This window comes from Rhinolophus ferrumequinum, chromosome 20 (genome assembly GCF_004115265.2).
Source record: "Rhinolophus ferrumequinum isolate MPI-CBG mRhiFer1 chromosome 20, mRhiFer1_v1.p, whole genome shotgun sequence".
Classification (NCBI taxonomy): Eukaryota; Metazoa; Chordata; class Mammalia; order Chiroptera; family Rhinolophidae; genus Rhinolophus; species Rhinolophus ferrumequinum.
Window position 1 is genome coordinate 21,502,347 of NC_046303.1, and position 16,988 is coordinate 21,519,334.

At 32.2% G+C, this 16,988-nt stretch overlaps 1 protein-coding gene across 3 annotated transcripts in view; it reads left to right on the forward strand.

Moving 5' to 3' along the window:
- Positions 1–16,988, forward strand: part of SNX13 (sorting nexin 13) — a 119,399-nt gene that overhangs the window by 66,211 nt on the left and 36,200 nt on the right. For all 3 annotated transcript variants that reach the window (XM_033088314.1, XM_033088312.1, XM_033088313.1), the window contains exons 10-15: positions 4,043–4,181; positions 4,559–4,647; positions 8,411–8,510; positions 9,246–9,439; positions 15,205–15,309; positions 15,913–16,045. In XM_033088314.1, the coding sequence (XP_032944205.1) occupies positions 4,043–4,181; positions 4,559–4,647; positions 8,411–8,510; positions 9,246–9,439; positions 15,205–15,309; positions 15,913–16,045 (760 nt within the window). The remainder of the gene's footprint in view (positions 1–4,042; positions 4,182–4,558; positions 4,648–8,410; positions 8,511–9,245; positions 9,440–15,204; positions 15,310–15,912; positions 16,046–16,988) is intronic.

Consider the following 16,988-nt stretch of genomic DNA (forward strand, 5'->3'; position numbering starts at 1 on the left):
CTTTCTTGAATCTGAAATTTCTTTTCCACAGTTGTCTTCTATTAACTCGGTCTAGCTTTCCCAGGAAGGAACCACTTGACTGTTTGTTGTTTTTCCATAACCATTATCAAACTTGCCATTGTTCTATTGTTGTTGTTGCTGCAATATTTGTGTCTCCTACCAGATTGTGGATTATTTGCAGGCAGAAATTATCTTTTTAACTTTGTATTCCTAGATCCTTTCATAGAGGTCCCAGTTCTTGATTCTTCTTTTCTTTTGTCAACTTTTATCGAGTCCTGTGAGGCTCTACCAAGAGCTTTAAAAATGTACAATTTGCATAATTAAAAATTTTAAAACTACGTATCTTTTGGTTAGGAAGTCTTCTGAAATTTATTCTAAAGTTATAATAAGCAAGTTTGTAACAATATTTGAGCAAGTATGTAACAATATTGTAACAATATTTCATATAAGCAATGAAAACATTGCTTATAATACTGAAAAATTAAAAGCAATTTAAGTGTCCCACATAGAGGATTAGCTTAATAAATTATGGCCTACGGATACAGTAGTGTACTATGCAGCAAAAAAAGTGGTGGTAGTATATCTTTATGAATATAAAAGGATGTTTATATTTTTATGTGAAAAGGATAACTGAAAATGATGTGTGTAGATATATACTCCTTTTAATAGTAAATCGATAATTACATATTTATGAATGACTGTATCATTCTGGTAGGATATATACTGACTGAAATGTTAAGAGACAGATAGGATAATGAAAGCTAATTTTTCTCATTTATATGTTTCACTTTACTTACAAGGAGTATGAGGTATGTAATAAAAAATAATTTCTTAGGAAGCAGAAAAACAGATAAAATTTTAAAACAGTTAAACTATAAAGTAAGAAACTATAACAGTTTAAAACAGTTAAACTATAAAATTAGCAGTTAAACTATAAACTATAGTTTAAAACAGTTAAACTATAAAGTAAGTAAAGAGAAAATGGTGTTAAAGTTTTGTTATAACACAAAAAATGGATATTGTATATTAACCTTAAATAATCAGGATACAGTACTCTATAATTTTACCTGTGGTACAGAAACGGATGCATGATCACTAGAATGTTATAGGTCTGTCTCACTCAGTGGGATTAGGGATTGTTTCTATTGATATCTTTGTTTAGTTTTTGATTTTTTTTGTTTTGTATTTTTTTTCCCTTAGCTTGTATTGACTATATAATTAGTTACAAGGTGAAAATATTATGGGGAGACTAAAAAAATACTCTAAAAAGAATTTAAACCACCAAATTTTACTTTATCTCTCTAAAGTTGGACTACTACTATACTACTGTTGTCTTTTTATTTAGTGAACAGGAATTGATCACTATTTTACTTTGCAATAAAATATCAGAAAATATATTTAAAAGAGAAAAATTCATCAGTAAAGGACTTTTAGCCTAGTTTGTAGTCTGGTTTACACACTTTTTACATTATTTGTGCAGAAAACCCTTTATGCATAAGTATTATAAAGATTAAAATGAGCTCTGTTCTTATTCTTTCTCTTAGGTAAATTACCATATTATTGATATCTAACTGTATAATTCATTTCTATTTGAAAGGAAAAGCTTAGAGCAGTATAGTGGTAACATATATTCTCTGTATATAAAGTGTTAGTGTTTTCCAATAATAGTTTTAAGTTTTTAAGTTATTTCTACAAATAGTTTGAATGGATTTGCATTTTTCGTTTCTAAACATACATCGTATTTCTTCTTTATTTCTTAAGTTCATGTTAAGTCCTGTCTCTGACTGTGGAATAGATTACCTAATCGGTTCATATTGTTATCTCCAACTAGAGCAGATAAATGAACAGCAATTTACTTGTTTCTTAATGTATTCTTAGAAAACTCAAGTCTTTAATAACCAACTTCTTTTTCTTTTATTATTGAGGTAAAATTTATGTAAAATGAAAGAAACTGCCAAATGGTCTTCCAAAGTTGTGTTACAAGTTTGCGTTTCCACGAGCACTGTTTGAGAGTTCTTCTCCATATTTTGAACATTTGGTGTTATCATTTTGTTGTGGTTAACTTGCAAATCCCTGATGAGTACTGATATTAAACTTCTTTTCTTGTGCTTATTGGCCAGTTTATTTCATAGTGCAGAACTTACACAATTCCCCAGGTCTTTGACTCCTATTGAGTATGGAATATCCCAAGTCTGCTACCTTTTCGTTCCTCCCCTTACTGCTTTGCTTGGCATAAGTTTTATTGACATTCATAAGTCTTAGTCCCTTCACAGCATCCTCAACTACCTTTTTCTCTCTTTTTTTATTTGCTTGGAGAAACCACACTCTGGTGACATCCAACTTAACTATCTATTTCTATTCTTAAACAGCAAGTGGCTGAGAAAAAGACAAAGATAACAGTTACTCATATCATCACAGAGATTTTGTTAAATTTAGGTCAGAGAATTCCACTCCTCTGTTTAAAACCCTCCAGTAGCTTTTTTTTTTTTAATTAAATTTTATTGGGGTGACAATTGTTGGTAAAGTTACATAAATTTCAGGTGCATTATATCCTCTATAAACTACATTATGTGTTCACCACCCAGAATCAGTTCTCCCTCCATCACGATATATTTGATCCCCTTTGCCCTCATCTGCCACCCCCCTCCTCCCTTAGCAATCCCCATCAAAATTCCAATGGCATTTTTTAAAGAAATAGAACAAAAAAAAATCATCAGATTTGCTTGGAACCACAAAAGACCCCGAATAGCCAAAGCAACCCTAAGAAAAAAGAACAATGCTGGAGGTATCACACCCTGACTTTAGCTTGTACTACAGGGCAACAGTAATCAAAACAGCATGATATTGGCAGAAAAACAGACACATAGACCAATGGAACAGAATTGAGAACCCAGAAATACAACCACATAAATATGGACAGATAATTTTTGACAGAGAAGCAGAAAACATACAATGGAGAAAAGACAGCCTCTTCAATAAATGGTGCTGCCAGAATTGGAAAGCCACGTGCAAAAGAATGAAACAGGACTGCTATCTGTCACCATGTGCCAAAATTAATTAAAAATTAATTCAAAAGACTTAAGCATAAGACCTGAAACAATAAATTGCATAGAAGAAAACATAGGTACTACATTTATGGACCTTGGGTTCAAAGAGCATTTTATGAATTTGACTCCAAAGGCAAGGGAAGTAAAAGCTAAAATAAATGAATGAGACTACATCAAACTTAAAAGCTTCTGCGCAGCAAAAGAAACCATCAACAAAATAAAGAGGCAACCAACTGAATGGGAGAAGATTTTTGCAAACAGTGCCTCTGATAAGGGGCTAATATCCAAAATACACAAGGAACTCATACCACTCAACAACAACAAAAAAACCAACCCAATTGAAAAATGGGCAGAGGACCTGAAGAGACATTTCTCCAAAGAAGACATACAAATGACAAATAGACATATGAAAAAATGCTCAACATGACTAATCATCAGAGAAATGCAAATAAAAACCACAATGAGATATCACCTCACCCCAGTTAGAATGGCTATCATCAACAAGACAGATAGTAACAGGTGTTGGAGAAGCTGTGGAGAAAAAGGAACGCTCATACACTGTTGGTGGGAATGCAGACTGGTGCAGCCACTTTGGAAGGCAGTGTGGAGGTTCCTCCAGTAACTTAATTCCACTCAGAGTGAAAACCAAAACATATACTGTACCCTACTAGGTTTGCCCTCTGTTACCACTAATCTCATCTTCTACTCCTCTGCCTTGCTTTGGTATAGCTCTAGCCATCATGGCTTTCTTGCTGTCATCAAACATTCTGAGCACGTTTCTCTACTTTCTAGCCTGCTATATATTTTATTTACTTTGTTTACTATTTGTGAGCCACGAGAATGTAAGTACTGTGAGTACAGAGATGTAATTTTGTTTCGTTACAAGCACTGGGGATATGGCAGGTTGTGCCTGTCACATGGTAAATAGTCAAAATTCTATTTTCCCTTAATACGTGAGTCCCCCTCCCATCTGATTTTTAAACTTTATTTTTCAGATACGTGATTCTAATTGCAACTATGAGGCCTTTATGAACATTATTAAATTGAGTGACAGTATAGGAGAGCTCGAAGCAGTCAGAGATAAGGCAGCAGAAGAATTACAGTATCTTCGTTCTCTAGATACAGCTGGTGATGGTAAGTAGTTAAGTATAAGAATGTTTTACTTCTTTATTGATTGCTAATCTTCAAACTAAACTGTAATTTACCTATCAATTTATAATATCAATTGTTTTTACCTTAACTAAATCTAAATCTTACGTTAACGTGCTAAGAATAAGGTCTTGCAGTTTTCTGAAAGTGAGACTATTTTTATTGCAGTTATCTCTAAAAGTAAAGATAATTGGTATGGTTTAATTTCAATTAAATAATTCTACTATAAAATTTCAAGTTATTTCATTTATTAAGTAGTTGCTGTATGCATTGGTTTTACGTTAAATTGTAGTAAGTGCGTGTTTAAAATATTTTGCAAATATTGCCACTTTCTAGCTCATAATTAATTTGTTTGTTTTTAGATATCAACACTATCAAAAATCAAATAAATAGCTTATTATTTGTAAAGAAAGTATGTGACTCAAGAATACAGCGGTTGCAGTCAGGCAAAGTAAGTCAAGTATTTTTGAGTTAATGTTTAGTTATAAATACTTTATATCCTTTAAAATGTCTAGCAGGGTGGGAGCAGAAGGTGAAGGGGATTAAGAAGTACAAATTGCTGGTTATAGAATAAGTCACGGAGAAGTAATGCACAGCACAGAATGTAGTCAATAATATTGTCATAACTATGGGGCAGATGGTTACTAGACTTATCGTGGTGATCACTTCAGAAGGTATATAAATGTCTAATCTCTATGTTGTACACCTAAAACTAATACAGTGCTGTATGTCAAATATAATGTAAAAATAAAATTTAAAAATGTCTAGCAAATGACAAAAAGTAGGATATTAACTAGTGCAGTGCTCTACAATAAAGAACTTTTAGAAAAAACTTCTCTTTTACAGTATAATAAAAGTATGTTAAAGCAAGCTACAGAGATTAAAACACTGCCTGAAAAAATGCTAGAGTAATTAAAGATTTTATTTTATTTCTTGATTTATTTATTCATTACTCACTAATTATTTATTCAGAATTCAACATTTATTGAATTCTATATGGTGGGCACCGTTTTAGATTGACCTAATAAACAAAATCTCTTCATGGAGCTTACATTTTAGTTGCAGAGTCAGAAAGTAAGCCAATTAAGTTAATTGATACATAACAGTGTAAAAAAATAAGTAAAATGTTAAGAAACATTGTAAAGCAAAGTTAGAGGGATAGAGAATGTCTAAGAGAATATCTAAGTTTTGGATAGGTGCTGAGAAATTTGGTGATGTTTGAGCATAGAGAGGCCTGCATCGCATGAGAGAGTCTTGTGAATTTTTCTTTTTCTTTTTTTTTTTTTTTAAATAGAATCTTTCAGGCAAAGTGAGAGTAAATGCAAAGGTCCTGAGATAGGAAAGCGATTGGTGAGTTAGAGGAGGTCAGTGTGGCTGGTATGGAATGCATGAAAAGGAGGGATTGGTCATAGGAATGAAATTGAAGAGAAAACCTTGAGGGTTAGATTATATATGGTTTTCCCTGCTATAGTAAGATTTTTCTTAAGATTCTAATCGTGATGGGAATCCATTGGAGATTTGGCCTGGTGAGTGATGTGATCTGACTTATGGGTTAAGATGATTACTTTGGTCTTTGTGATGATGAATAGATTGTGGTGGAGTGGTGGGGACAAGAATGGAAAGTAAGTGATCATTTAGAAGACTGTTGATTTAGTTCAGTAAGAAATGTCTATAGAGGTTGTGAGAAGTAGTTAAGAGACTGGATATAATGCTAACAGGATTTGCTGATGGATTAAATATGGGGTGAGAAACTAAAAAAGGACTCAGATGATTTGTAGGTTGTTTTGGCCTGAGCAAATGCTGTGAATAATTTTTTTTTTTTTTTTTTTTTTTAACTAAAATGGATAAATCTGAGGGAGGAGGATGTTTGGAAGAGAGAATCTAATTTTGGATGTTTTCGTTTGAGATCCCTGTTTGACATTCAGGTAGACATGCTAATTGGTAGACTCAAGTTCGAGGGAAAGTTTAGTGATGGAAATAAACTTTGAGAATCCTCAGGATTATCAGATGTTTATTGAAAGTTAAGAGACTGGCAGAGGTTACCTAAAAGAGGGAGTGTAATTAAGGAGATACCAAGGACCCAGCCATGAAGCACTTCAGTTACTAGAGTTTAAGACAATGTAGAAGATCTACCCAAAGATACCGACTAAGTGGCTGGTGAGCTTGAAAGGAAAACCTGGGAGAGTGATATCCTAGAAACCAGTGTGCAGAGCATTTAAAGAAGTGAGAGATCAGGTATGTCAAACGCTACTAAGAAGTTCAGTGAGATGAAACTTACAATTGACCATTGTGTTTGGTAAACCAAGCGTAGTTGGTGATCTGATGATAGCATTTTGGTGGAATAGTGGTGACAAACCCCGATTGGAGTCAGTCCAAGAGAAAATCGGAAGAGATGAGTTAAAAACAATGATTACAGTTAGCTGTTTGGAGGAGTTTTAATATGAAGGAGAGCAGAAATTTGGGACTGTAAAACAGAAAAAAAAACATTTTTTATTACCTTTAGTTTTAGTGTAGTCACCTGTTTGCCCTGTTTATTCTATTTGGGGAATTTAGTTATGACTCTCTGCTCATGTAATTTTGCAATGTATTTAAAATTCCTTAAGGAATGGAAGATATACTTTAAAAAAAATTGAGTTTGCTGTATTATTACATTACTTGAGGCCCACATTTGTCATATACATGTGTGCATTTGTATATGTCTCGCTTTGTTTCAGTTAACTGTATTTTAAAATTAGTTTATATACTTATACAAATTCAAAATAGTAAAATGTGATATGGTTTCACTAGTGCTTATTGTTTCTTTAACTAGTTACATTATCTAGATCTTAGAGTTAGTGGTCCTTTAGCATAGTTATTTAAAGTCTATTCGCCCAGACACTTTTTGATATTGAATCCTTTTAAAATTTAAATACCTTGTTTGGAAGCCTGTCAGTTCTCTTTTGAATATCAAGCTTTACCTCTTTAATAGCTCAGGTCATACATTTTCCTTTGGAAGAAACTTCAAAATCCCCACAGAAGTAGTTTTTTTTAACCATGCTACTCATCTTGAAATCTTAGAAGATGCTTTGTCCTTTTTATTACATATAAAGTGGCAGTGAATACTATTCTCCATCCCATTGTCTGTGGAGCTGCTGCTGGGCAAGAGAAATCCTGTGCTGGCACTGGGTTACTTTATGCCAGTCATTTTAAGTCACTTATTATTCAGCACTTACATGAAGGGAGATACTAATTACAGAAGAAAATGTTCCTCCTATCTTCAAATTGTCTTCCTTCTCCTTTATGTATCACCTATGCCTAATTTAGTATTCTAATATAGTGAGAATAAGGCAGCCTTTCTCACTTTCAGAGAACACCTATCTCTCTTTTTTAAATAGAAGGCTGTGTGATACGGATTTTGGAATATGTATGCAGAAGCTAGTGAAAATAGTTCACAGAAACATGGGTTTTAGAGGAAAGGGCAGTGGGCTTTGAAAACACTGACTCATTCTTACCAGCTTTGTGATCATAGGCTACTGCTCCCATCTTCAGCTTTCTTACCTGTTAAATGGCATTGTGATATCATCCAATAGGATTGCTGTGGACATTAAATGAAGTAATGTGTGTAGTGTACCTAGCATGGTGCTTGACATATAGATAGATTCTCTAGATTTTGAACCCTTTTTCATATGTAGTTAGTTACTGTACTTTATAACTTTGAAAAGTATATGTAATGTATTGTTTACATAGTCTGAGAAGAATTACATTTTCTGTATTTATATTTCTATAAAATACATTACAGAATTTTTACTCTCTTAGGAACAAAATTACTCTGTAGGAATATTTTCTGTCTTCCCAGTAGGTAGACTTCAGTCTATACTGAAAAAATGTTGGGATTTGTTTATTCTTGGATATATTAAGCATTGTAAACATTCTCTTTAGCCCCTAAAATATTCATTTCCATTTGGAGTATGTAGAGATAGAGAACAATTGAAAATACAACCATATGGATTTATTTTGTATTGGAAGAAATGAATATGTATCACACTTTTAATGTGTATTAATTAAGCAGCTCTGAAAATAACATTCACTGAGGTGAGACTATTTTATTGGCAACCTACATGTATGAGAAGGGAACAACCTTATTTTATTCCATTTTTTGGTTTTTTTATGCCTACATAAAGGTCTTTAATGAGTGAATAGATGAAATATTAACCTACATTCGCTTATATTTGTAGGAAATAAATACTGTGAAACTGGCAGCAAACTTTGGGAAACTTTGCACAGTCCCTCTGGACAGCATTCTTGTAGACAATGTTGCACTACAATTTTTTATGGGTAGGTAAATCCATTTTATGAAAATAAGATAGCCTTGACATTTTTAAATAATTATAAATACTATAAATTTTAAATAATATTAAGCATGCCAAATCTGTCCCTCTTCCACTCCTAATCTCTGAAATGTTCCTTTTTCTTTGGAAAACATTGAGGTGTGTTTATGAGAAATAACACAGTATATATAACTTGTTTGTATCATTGAGGGAGGGACTTTATTTTTAATACCATTTTGAAATATATAATTGTTAATTTTATTACTGTTACATCAAATTGCTTTTACTTGGAGGGCATGTTCAGCAAAACTCTCTGATTCCTCCTTCTCATGATCAAAAACGTAAATGCATGGTTTATTAAAGAGTTCAATCATTGTTAATAAAGAAATATTAATATGTATTATGATTAATAATCTTTATTGATAGCAGAAGCTGAATGTTGGAGAAATAGTTTATTTCTGATGAAGCTTTGTGTAGCACTTTTATCCCCTAGAGATTTTGTCATTTTTATCAAAAACTTGATTTTAAAAAAATGCTTTCATTTGTATTTCCTACATAACTGGTATTTTTAGCTTAACCAATCTGTGATATAACTGTATTTTCACCTCAGATATTTGCTAAACATTTTTAAAATGTAGAGTTTTAAGTGTTTGAAACTTTAATCCTTCTTACTTGTCATATAGCTTTGTGTACCCAGAAATGTGTGATATTAATAATCTCTGTTGTGGATTTTGTTTGGTAGATTACATGCAACAAACTGGAGGTCAAGCACATCTCTTCTTTTGGATGACAGTGGAAGGATACCGGGTGACAGCCCAACAGCAACTACAAGTTTTATTAAGTCGTCAGAAAGATGGAAAACATCAAACCAACCAAACCAAAGGTCTTTTAAGAGCTGCTGCTGTTGGAATTTATGAACAGTATTTATCAGAAAAGGTGAAGATTTATTTTGGTTACTGTGTTTTTATCTTCTTTGGTAGTATCATTGGTAGTAATTTTTATAGTACTTGTAAATATCCATTACTCATGCTAGGAACAGCTAATTCACAAAAACTGTCTCATTTAATCCTGATAACAGTTTTATTGTGTATCATCTTCATTTTATAGGTGAAGAAACTAATGTTTAGAAAACTGAATTAACTTGGCCAACCAAGGTCATGAAAATACTAAATAACAAGTCAAATTTCAAGGTCACAAACACTTTCTATTCAAAGACAAAATAGTTGAAAGTAAAAGGATGGAAAAAGATAAACCATGCAATCAGTAACCAAAACAGAGCTAGAGTGGATATACTAATATTAGATAATAGATTTTAAGGTGACAATTGTTCCTAGAGAAAAGAGGAACATTTTATAATAATAAAAGGGTCAATTGATCAGTATTATAAAACAGTTATAAACATAACAATATCCCCAACATACATGAAACAAAAACTGACCAAATTTAAGGGAGAAATAGATAATTCAACAATAACAGTCAAAGAGAATACCTGTTGCCCTTAATTGATAGAATAATTAGATAGAAAATCACCAAGGATACACAAGAATTAAAGAACACTATAAACCAATTAGACCTTTCACATCTGTAGATTACATCCCCTAACGACAACATAATATACATTATTTTCAAGCACACATGGAACATTCTCCAGGATAGACCATATGCTAGGCCATAAAACAACTCTCAGTTTAAAAGTATTAAAAAATTATACAAAGTATGTCCTTTACTTATAATAGAATTAGAAATCCACAGAAGAATTTTGGGAAATCCATAAATATTCGAACATTAAACAGTACATTCCTCAGTGGTCTCTGGGTCAAAGAGAAATCAAAAGGAAATTAGAAATTATTTAGAATTGAATGAAAATGAAAATACAGTGTCAAAATTTATGGGGTGCAACTAAAGCAGTGCTAAGAGGGAAAGGTATAGTTTGAAATGCCTAAATAGAAAGAACAAAGATCTCAAATCAACAGTCACTGTTCTCACCTTAAAAATCTGAAAAAAGAAAAACAAAATAAATCTAAGGCAAACAAAAGGAAGGAAACTAACGATTAGAATGGAAATCAGTGAAATAGAAAACAGAAATAGTGAAAATCAATAAAACCAAAAATTTGTTCTTTGAAAAGCACAACAAAATTGACACGCCTACAGCTAAATTGATCAAGAAAAAAAAAAAAAGACACATATTCATCAATCATGAATGAAAAACAGAACATCACCACCAACCCTACTGAAATTGAAAGAACTATAAGCAAATATTACAAACACCTTTATGGCATCATATTACACAACTTAGATGAAATGGATGAATTTCTACAGACTCAGATTGTGTAACTACCTCAAGAAGAAATAGAACATATAATAAATAAACAACTGTAATTAGTAATTAAAAATCATCTCACAGAGAAAAGCCCAGACCTACACGTTTTCATTGGTGAATTCTATCAGACATTTCAAGAAGAAATAATACCAATATTTCATAACCTCTTCCACAAAATAGAAAAAAAGATACCCTTTCCAACTAATTTTATGAGACTAGTATCATTCTGATACCAAAGACAGATAAAGCCATCACTTATAAAAATACCACTAGCATGAATGTGGACATCAAAATCCTCGAGAGTACTCCAGTACTTTTAATGGCTATGCCAGAATACCTTTTAATTTATACTTATTAGCACAAAAATTGTATTTGAATTTTATTTGAAAACTGCTCATTAGTGTACTCGCTTACATTTTTGCCTTATTAAATACATCATACTTAAAATAGTGAACAGTTAAGAATAATGGTATAACAAACACCTATATACCTCATCCAGCTTAAGAAATAGAACAGTCACTATAATTTTGAAGATCCCTATATATTCTTCACATATCCACACCCCAGGTTCATCTGCTTCCTTCCTTCCTGGGGAAGCCAGTTTCCTGTAGTTGTTCATTTACTTTCCCATACAGTTCTAAACAATATATTGCTTATGTTCTAAACAATATATTGCTTAGCTTTGTTTTTAAACTTTATATAAATGGGATGATACTGTGTGTATTGCTTTTTCCTCCTTCACCTTTATATTTGAAATCCCATAATGTTGATGAATGCAGGTATAGTTCATTTTCACTGAAGTATTTCATTGCACAGGTACAAGAATTTATTTACCTTTGATGATGCTTATGAGTATTTAGTTTCTTTCCGTTTCATTGCTATTCACTGCTGCTCTGAATATTGTTGTTCATGTTTCTTTGTGAACATATTTAAGAGTCTGCTGTTTGAAAACACTGTTTTAAAGTATATGTCTAAGTCTTTTGCATATTAATTGTTAAAGTTAGTTATAGAGTCAATTATACTGTAGTCCAATAATTTGGATTACAATTATAATTGAAAAATCAGAAAATTAATTTATTTATGTCAATTTCAGCATTTTAAAGATATCATTTTATTGTTTTCTGGCTCTTTTTTGTTTCTGTTAAAAAATCAACGATTAGTTTGTTATTCTTTGTAGCATTGAAAGACATCCCATGTCTCAGGAAATTCTTCAGGACACAAAAAGTCCCAGATTTTAGCCATGGATGCAGAAGGTTGAGGAAAACATACAAAACCCATCCTGTGATTCCAAAAATAAAGGCTGAACGCAGCACGTTTTTGTGTCAGATAATGCCATGGGTTATCTCCCTTCTGCAGTCATTGCTGTTTTTTGCCTTGACCCCTGGTGTTGGCAGCCATTACTTGCTCCTCGTGGTAGTGGGCCCTCTGCTGTGTATCACTCTGAGTGCAGCTTCAGTGCGTTGCTGCCATGCTGGTTAGCAGTTCATCTTTCACTTTCCCTACCCTGTGCTCTGTATGTTGATAGGACTGTTTAATTTTTTAACATTATGAATGTTACAACTATGTTTTCTAAAAGTTCAGATAATAAAAATGAGAATAATTACAATACCAATACCATCATGAGCCAAACATCACCAAACGAGAAGACTAAATGACAGGGTTCTTTTAATGACAGATTGAAGGAACCATACAACTGAATTAGAGAGAGTAAATAACCAAATAGACCATATTGCACAACGTGCAAAAAATATTTTGGGATTCGTCATGGTAGAGAAGAGGATATGAAAGCAAATATGGAGACTGAATGTTGTAAATACTTTTAAGTCAATAAAAAGTTCTTTATATCTCCCCCAAAGACCCCAGTGATCACTTGAAAATAGTGGCTATTGAATTAGTTTGGGCATACTGCACAAATGAACACACACTGGCCTATCTTTCCCTTAATTATTTTGTAAAAAACTGAGTAGATTACATTTCGTGATTCAAGGTTTCCACTGAAATATCCTATGGGTAGACAAGAGAAAATCTTCATACAGGTGATTTTGTACTTTAAAGTCTAGAGCAATTTCTGTCAGATCGTATCAGCAGTCATTCTTTCTATAGTGTATTGTATTACATCAAATTGAGGCAACACGAGTATATTTTCTATAGCTCCTAGGTACTTTGATTTGAACACAGGGGAGTTTTAGATGTTTTCTTGATTTCTCAGATTTTTAATAAACTTCCAAAAACATAAACTGTGCTCATCTGTCTGCATATTCAGCAGACAGTACGAATATAAATATTAACAAATTCCATTTAGTCCATAAACTTCTTTCCAAAAAGAATGAAAAGATCTTACCTGCTAAATACCATGTGCTCTTTCTATACAACACTGCTAAATGGGGATATCATTCGCTATGAAAGCTTTTGGTCAGTGTTTATTTCAAAACATGTAGAAGCAATGAGATTTTTGACATATATGAATGTCAGGAGATGATTTTTTTAACATTGACTTTAAGATGGTATCATTGTTGCCAATCATAGAAAAGATGCTAAAATACCGGCCTGCAGTAAAATCATATTTTCAAAGATTGGGACAAGAATAATATCCTCCTTTAATTCAAAAATAGATCAAGAAAGTGTATGGTGAAAAGAATTACAGTAAACAGAAGTTTGTATGCTTTTTCTACAAAACTGTTGCATAATCTTTGAAGAGGCTAAAAGGATCCTTGAAAAGGACAGACTGACCTGACTTGTTTATGTGTAGGCTATAACAAAAACTTGGACAGTGAAAAAAAATGACTCATTTTTTGGAAATAAGACTAGTTGAGAATTCAAAAAAAATATCATCAGAGACAGGCTCCTTAAACCGAATTTTCTGTTTCTTTACTAAAACTATAATAAAACCTTTAATCTTCACAAGTTTAAAGGATCTGTGTATTTTAAAACCATTTTCCTTAAGAAGGAGAGGTTTAACTTATGACGTTCATTATACTTTGAAGTATTTAAAAATGGGTATTTTAGACATGGATAACGTATGTGAAGAATTCACAGATGCAAAGGACCTGATTGAGAAACAGTTGGTCCACCAAACAAGCCTGTAAATACAAAGGCAATGGACATTCTTTGGAGAGCTGGAAAAAAATCTGTAGAGCACTAAAAACCTGCTATTATTGAAAGTAAAATCCCATCATTCTATGCCTAAATAATTTTGATTGAAGTACATTTGACTTGGTGTCATCACATTGGACTTGTAAGGGAAAGAACTGTGATGTAGGCTTAAGGGCAGAGCTGAAAGTCAGTGAATTTTACATTTGATTGTACTCAGTTATACAGCTATGTAAAAGAAAAGGGTATTCTAAAAGCTGCAGGTATATCAGAGTTTTATTTAAAAAAAAAAAAAAAAAAAAAAAGGAAACACACAAAGTAAAAATACCTTATAGAGAAAAGCACTTTTCCCCTCTAAAGTGAAACAACCACCACACAACTTTCCTTAATTCACTAACAAGAATTTTGAATTAATGAGAGCATTAAAAGTTCTGTAGCCCTTTTTCTACACATTTATACCCTGCTGTTTACTTATTTTATTTTTACTTTTTCTCTTTTTGTTGATTTCTTCATTGGGTTCCTCAAATATTCTGTTGGATAGCATGGAGAAATTATTTAAACAATGCATTCTTTTGTTAGTTCCCCTAAGAGTTACCATCCTTAACCTTCCTTTTCTCCAGAGCCTTCAGAACTAAAATTTCAAGTTGACATATTAGAGATGACCATATTCCTAGCTTTTCAGCATTTTTTGTCCTTTCAATAAAGTAATTTTGCACATTGAACATCAGATTTTAGAAATTGTTGGAGCAGATTAACTTTTCAGATTTTTTTCCCTCTCATATTACATTGGAACTTTGCTGTAGTGTTATAAAACCAAATTTACAATAAGGGTAGTCTTTTTTAAAGGTCATTCAAAAGGATTGTTTCTAGTAGTAAATGATAAGTAGCAAATGGCTTATTTTCGCAGTTATATTAAATACACATCCAGGACTACTGAATGCTAAACAATAACTCCTAATGACAGTGTTTCGTATGTGCCAGACGTTGTGCTTTTATGCCTTATGTAAATCTTGTAATCCTGTGATAACCTTATGTAGTATTACCTTCATTTTGCACATTGAGTAAATGTTTGTCTGCTTATTATATAGCAGACAATGATGAGAAGTGATGATGAGAAGGTTCTAGCTCTTATTTCAGCCTTCTTAATCATCAAGGTGTCATTTACAAACCAAGGATTTTCTGCCAGTTACTTTCAATAATGATTCCATTATTTAATTCTCCTACTATCAAAACTTCATGTGTATTTGGAAATTCCAAAGGTCATTAATACTATTATTTTTCTGTTTGTTAGGCATCTCCAAGAGTTACTGTTGATGATTATTTGGTAGCAAAATTAGCAGATACTTTGAATCATGAAGATCCAACTCCTGAAATCTTTGATGACATTCAAAGAAAGGTATTAAATACAACATTCATCATTAGATCTTTCTTAAAAATGTTACCTTTCTATAGGCATGTAATTTGTTTTTGAAAAGGTTATTGAAAATTATCAAAGAGGTAACTGAAAAGATGAGTTACGGTAATAATACCTTTCAATTACCAAAAAGGTAGGACAGTTTTGTTTTTTTATTTAATTGACAAGTGAAGAAAATGCTTATTTTAGGCTGTTTTTTTTTAATCTGTCTGAAGAGCCAGATAAACAGTCTTAGAATTTCATGAATTGATGATGTATAAATAATATCACTCAAATTTATTTTAATGATGTTCCTTGAGCCTTTAGGGGGACGTGTTTCTTAGAGAATACTACTTCCTAGAACATTATGTATAACCTGCTGTCATGTGTCTTGTATTGCAGTAGGACCCTTTCCAGTGCAATTTAGGAACTGGAGGGACCAGAAGAAATCATTAGTTGTGACATAGTCTTACTGCTGACATCTTGTAAATATAGAGCCTGTGATTCATTATAGCAACATTTCAGTCTAACTTTTGGTGAACTGTTGTTAGTGAAAATCAGTACGTTATCTGTATTAATAATTGAATATCTTCATTTATGCAATAGGTGTATGAATTGATGCTACGAGATGAAAGGTTTTATCCTTCCTTCAGACAGAATGCACTTTATGTGCGCATGTTAGCTGAGCTGGATATGTTAAAGGATCCTAGTTTCAGAGGATCGGATGATGGTGATGGAGGTAGGTGACACACATTGCACGTGTATGTGCACGCGCTTGTGTTCCTATATTTTCTGCTTACCAAAAAAATGACCTTTCAGATAAAAAATAAAAAATTTCTTGAAGCCCAAATAGAAATTGTAATGTATTTAAAACTATAAATGAATGACCAAGTTCAGTTACCTTACTAAATGAAAATTTTGAAAATTTAATAGCAGATTAGAATATGTAACTATAGAAGCCTTGAATTCTTAAAGAAGAATGTTTTCCTTAGTTTTATCACCCAAATAGTTTATGGTAAGTAATAATATTATGACTAACACTAGGATTATTGAAAAGATTAAATGAGAATAACAAGTAATGATTCTGAGAATGTACTGTAAATTATAAAGCATTATTAAAAAAGTACTTTTTTTCTCGCTTTAATTATACCCTTTTCCAAATCCTGTACCATATAAGCTGGAAGAAACTACAACAGTCATTTATTCCAATCTTTCCATTTTTTTCAAATGGTATCCATACTATGAGCTTGGTATAGTGGAAAAAGAAGACTGTGAGCGTCAGAATATTTAGTTTTTACCCCTGGTCTGCTACTTATTACTTGTACGATATTGGCCAAACACTTAATTTCTTTAAGCCTCATTTTTCTTAGTTGTAAATCTGCAATAACATTCTTGTCATAATATTTCTTACCTCAGAGTCATTGTCAGATTTAAATGAAATTATGTATATAAAAGTAATTTATGTACTAAAATACAAATATTGGTTTTTATTAGTAGGAAACAATTGGTTGTTTAATAATAGTGGGAAGACAGCCCTTAGAGCACAAAGGCTGCAGATTCTTGAGCCCGATGACCATTTTACTTGTGATCCAATTCAGAAGTTCTTATTCAACTGTGATTAAATGCCTAGGGTTTGATAAACTTCCTGGTATGGTCTAAGCAAATAAGCAGCGTAAATGAAA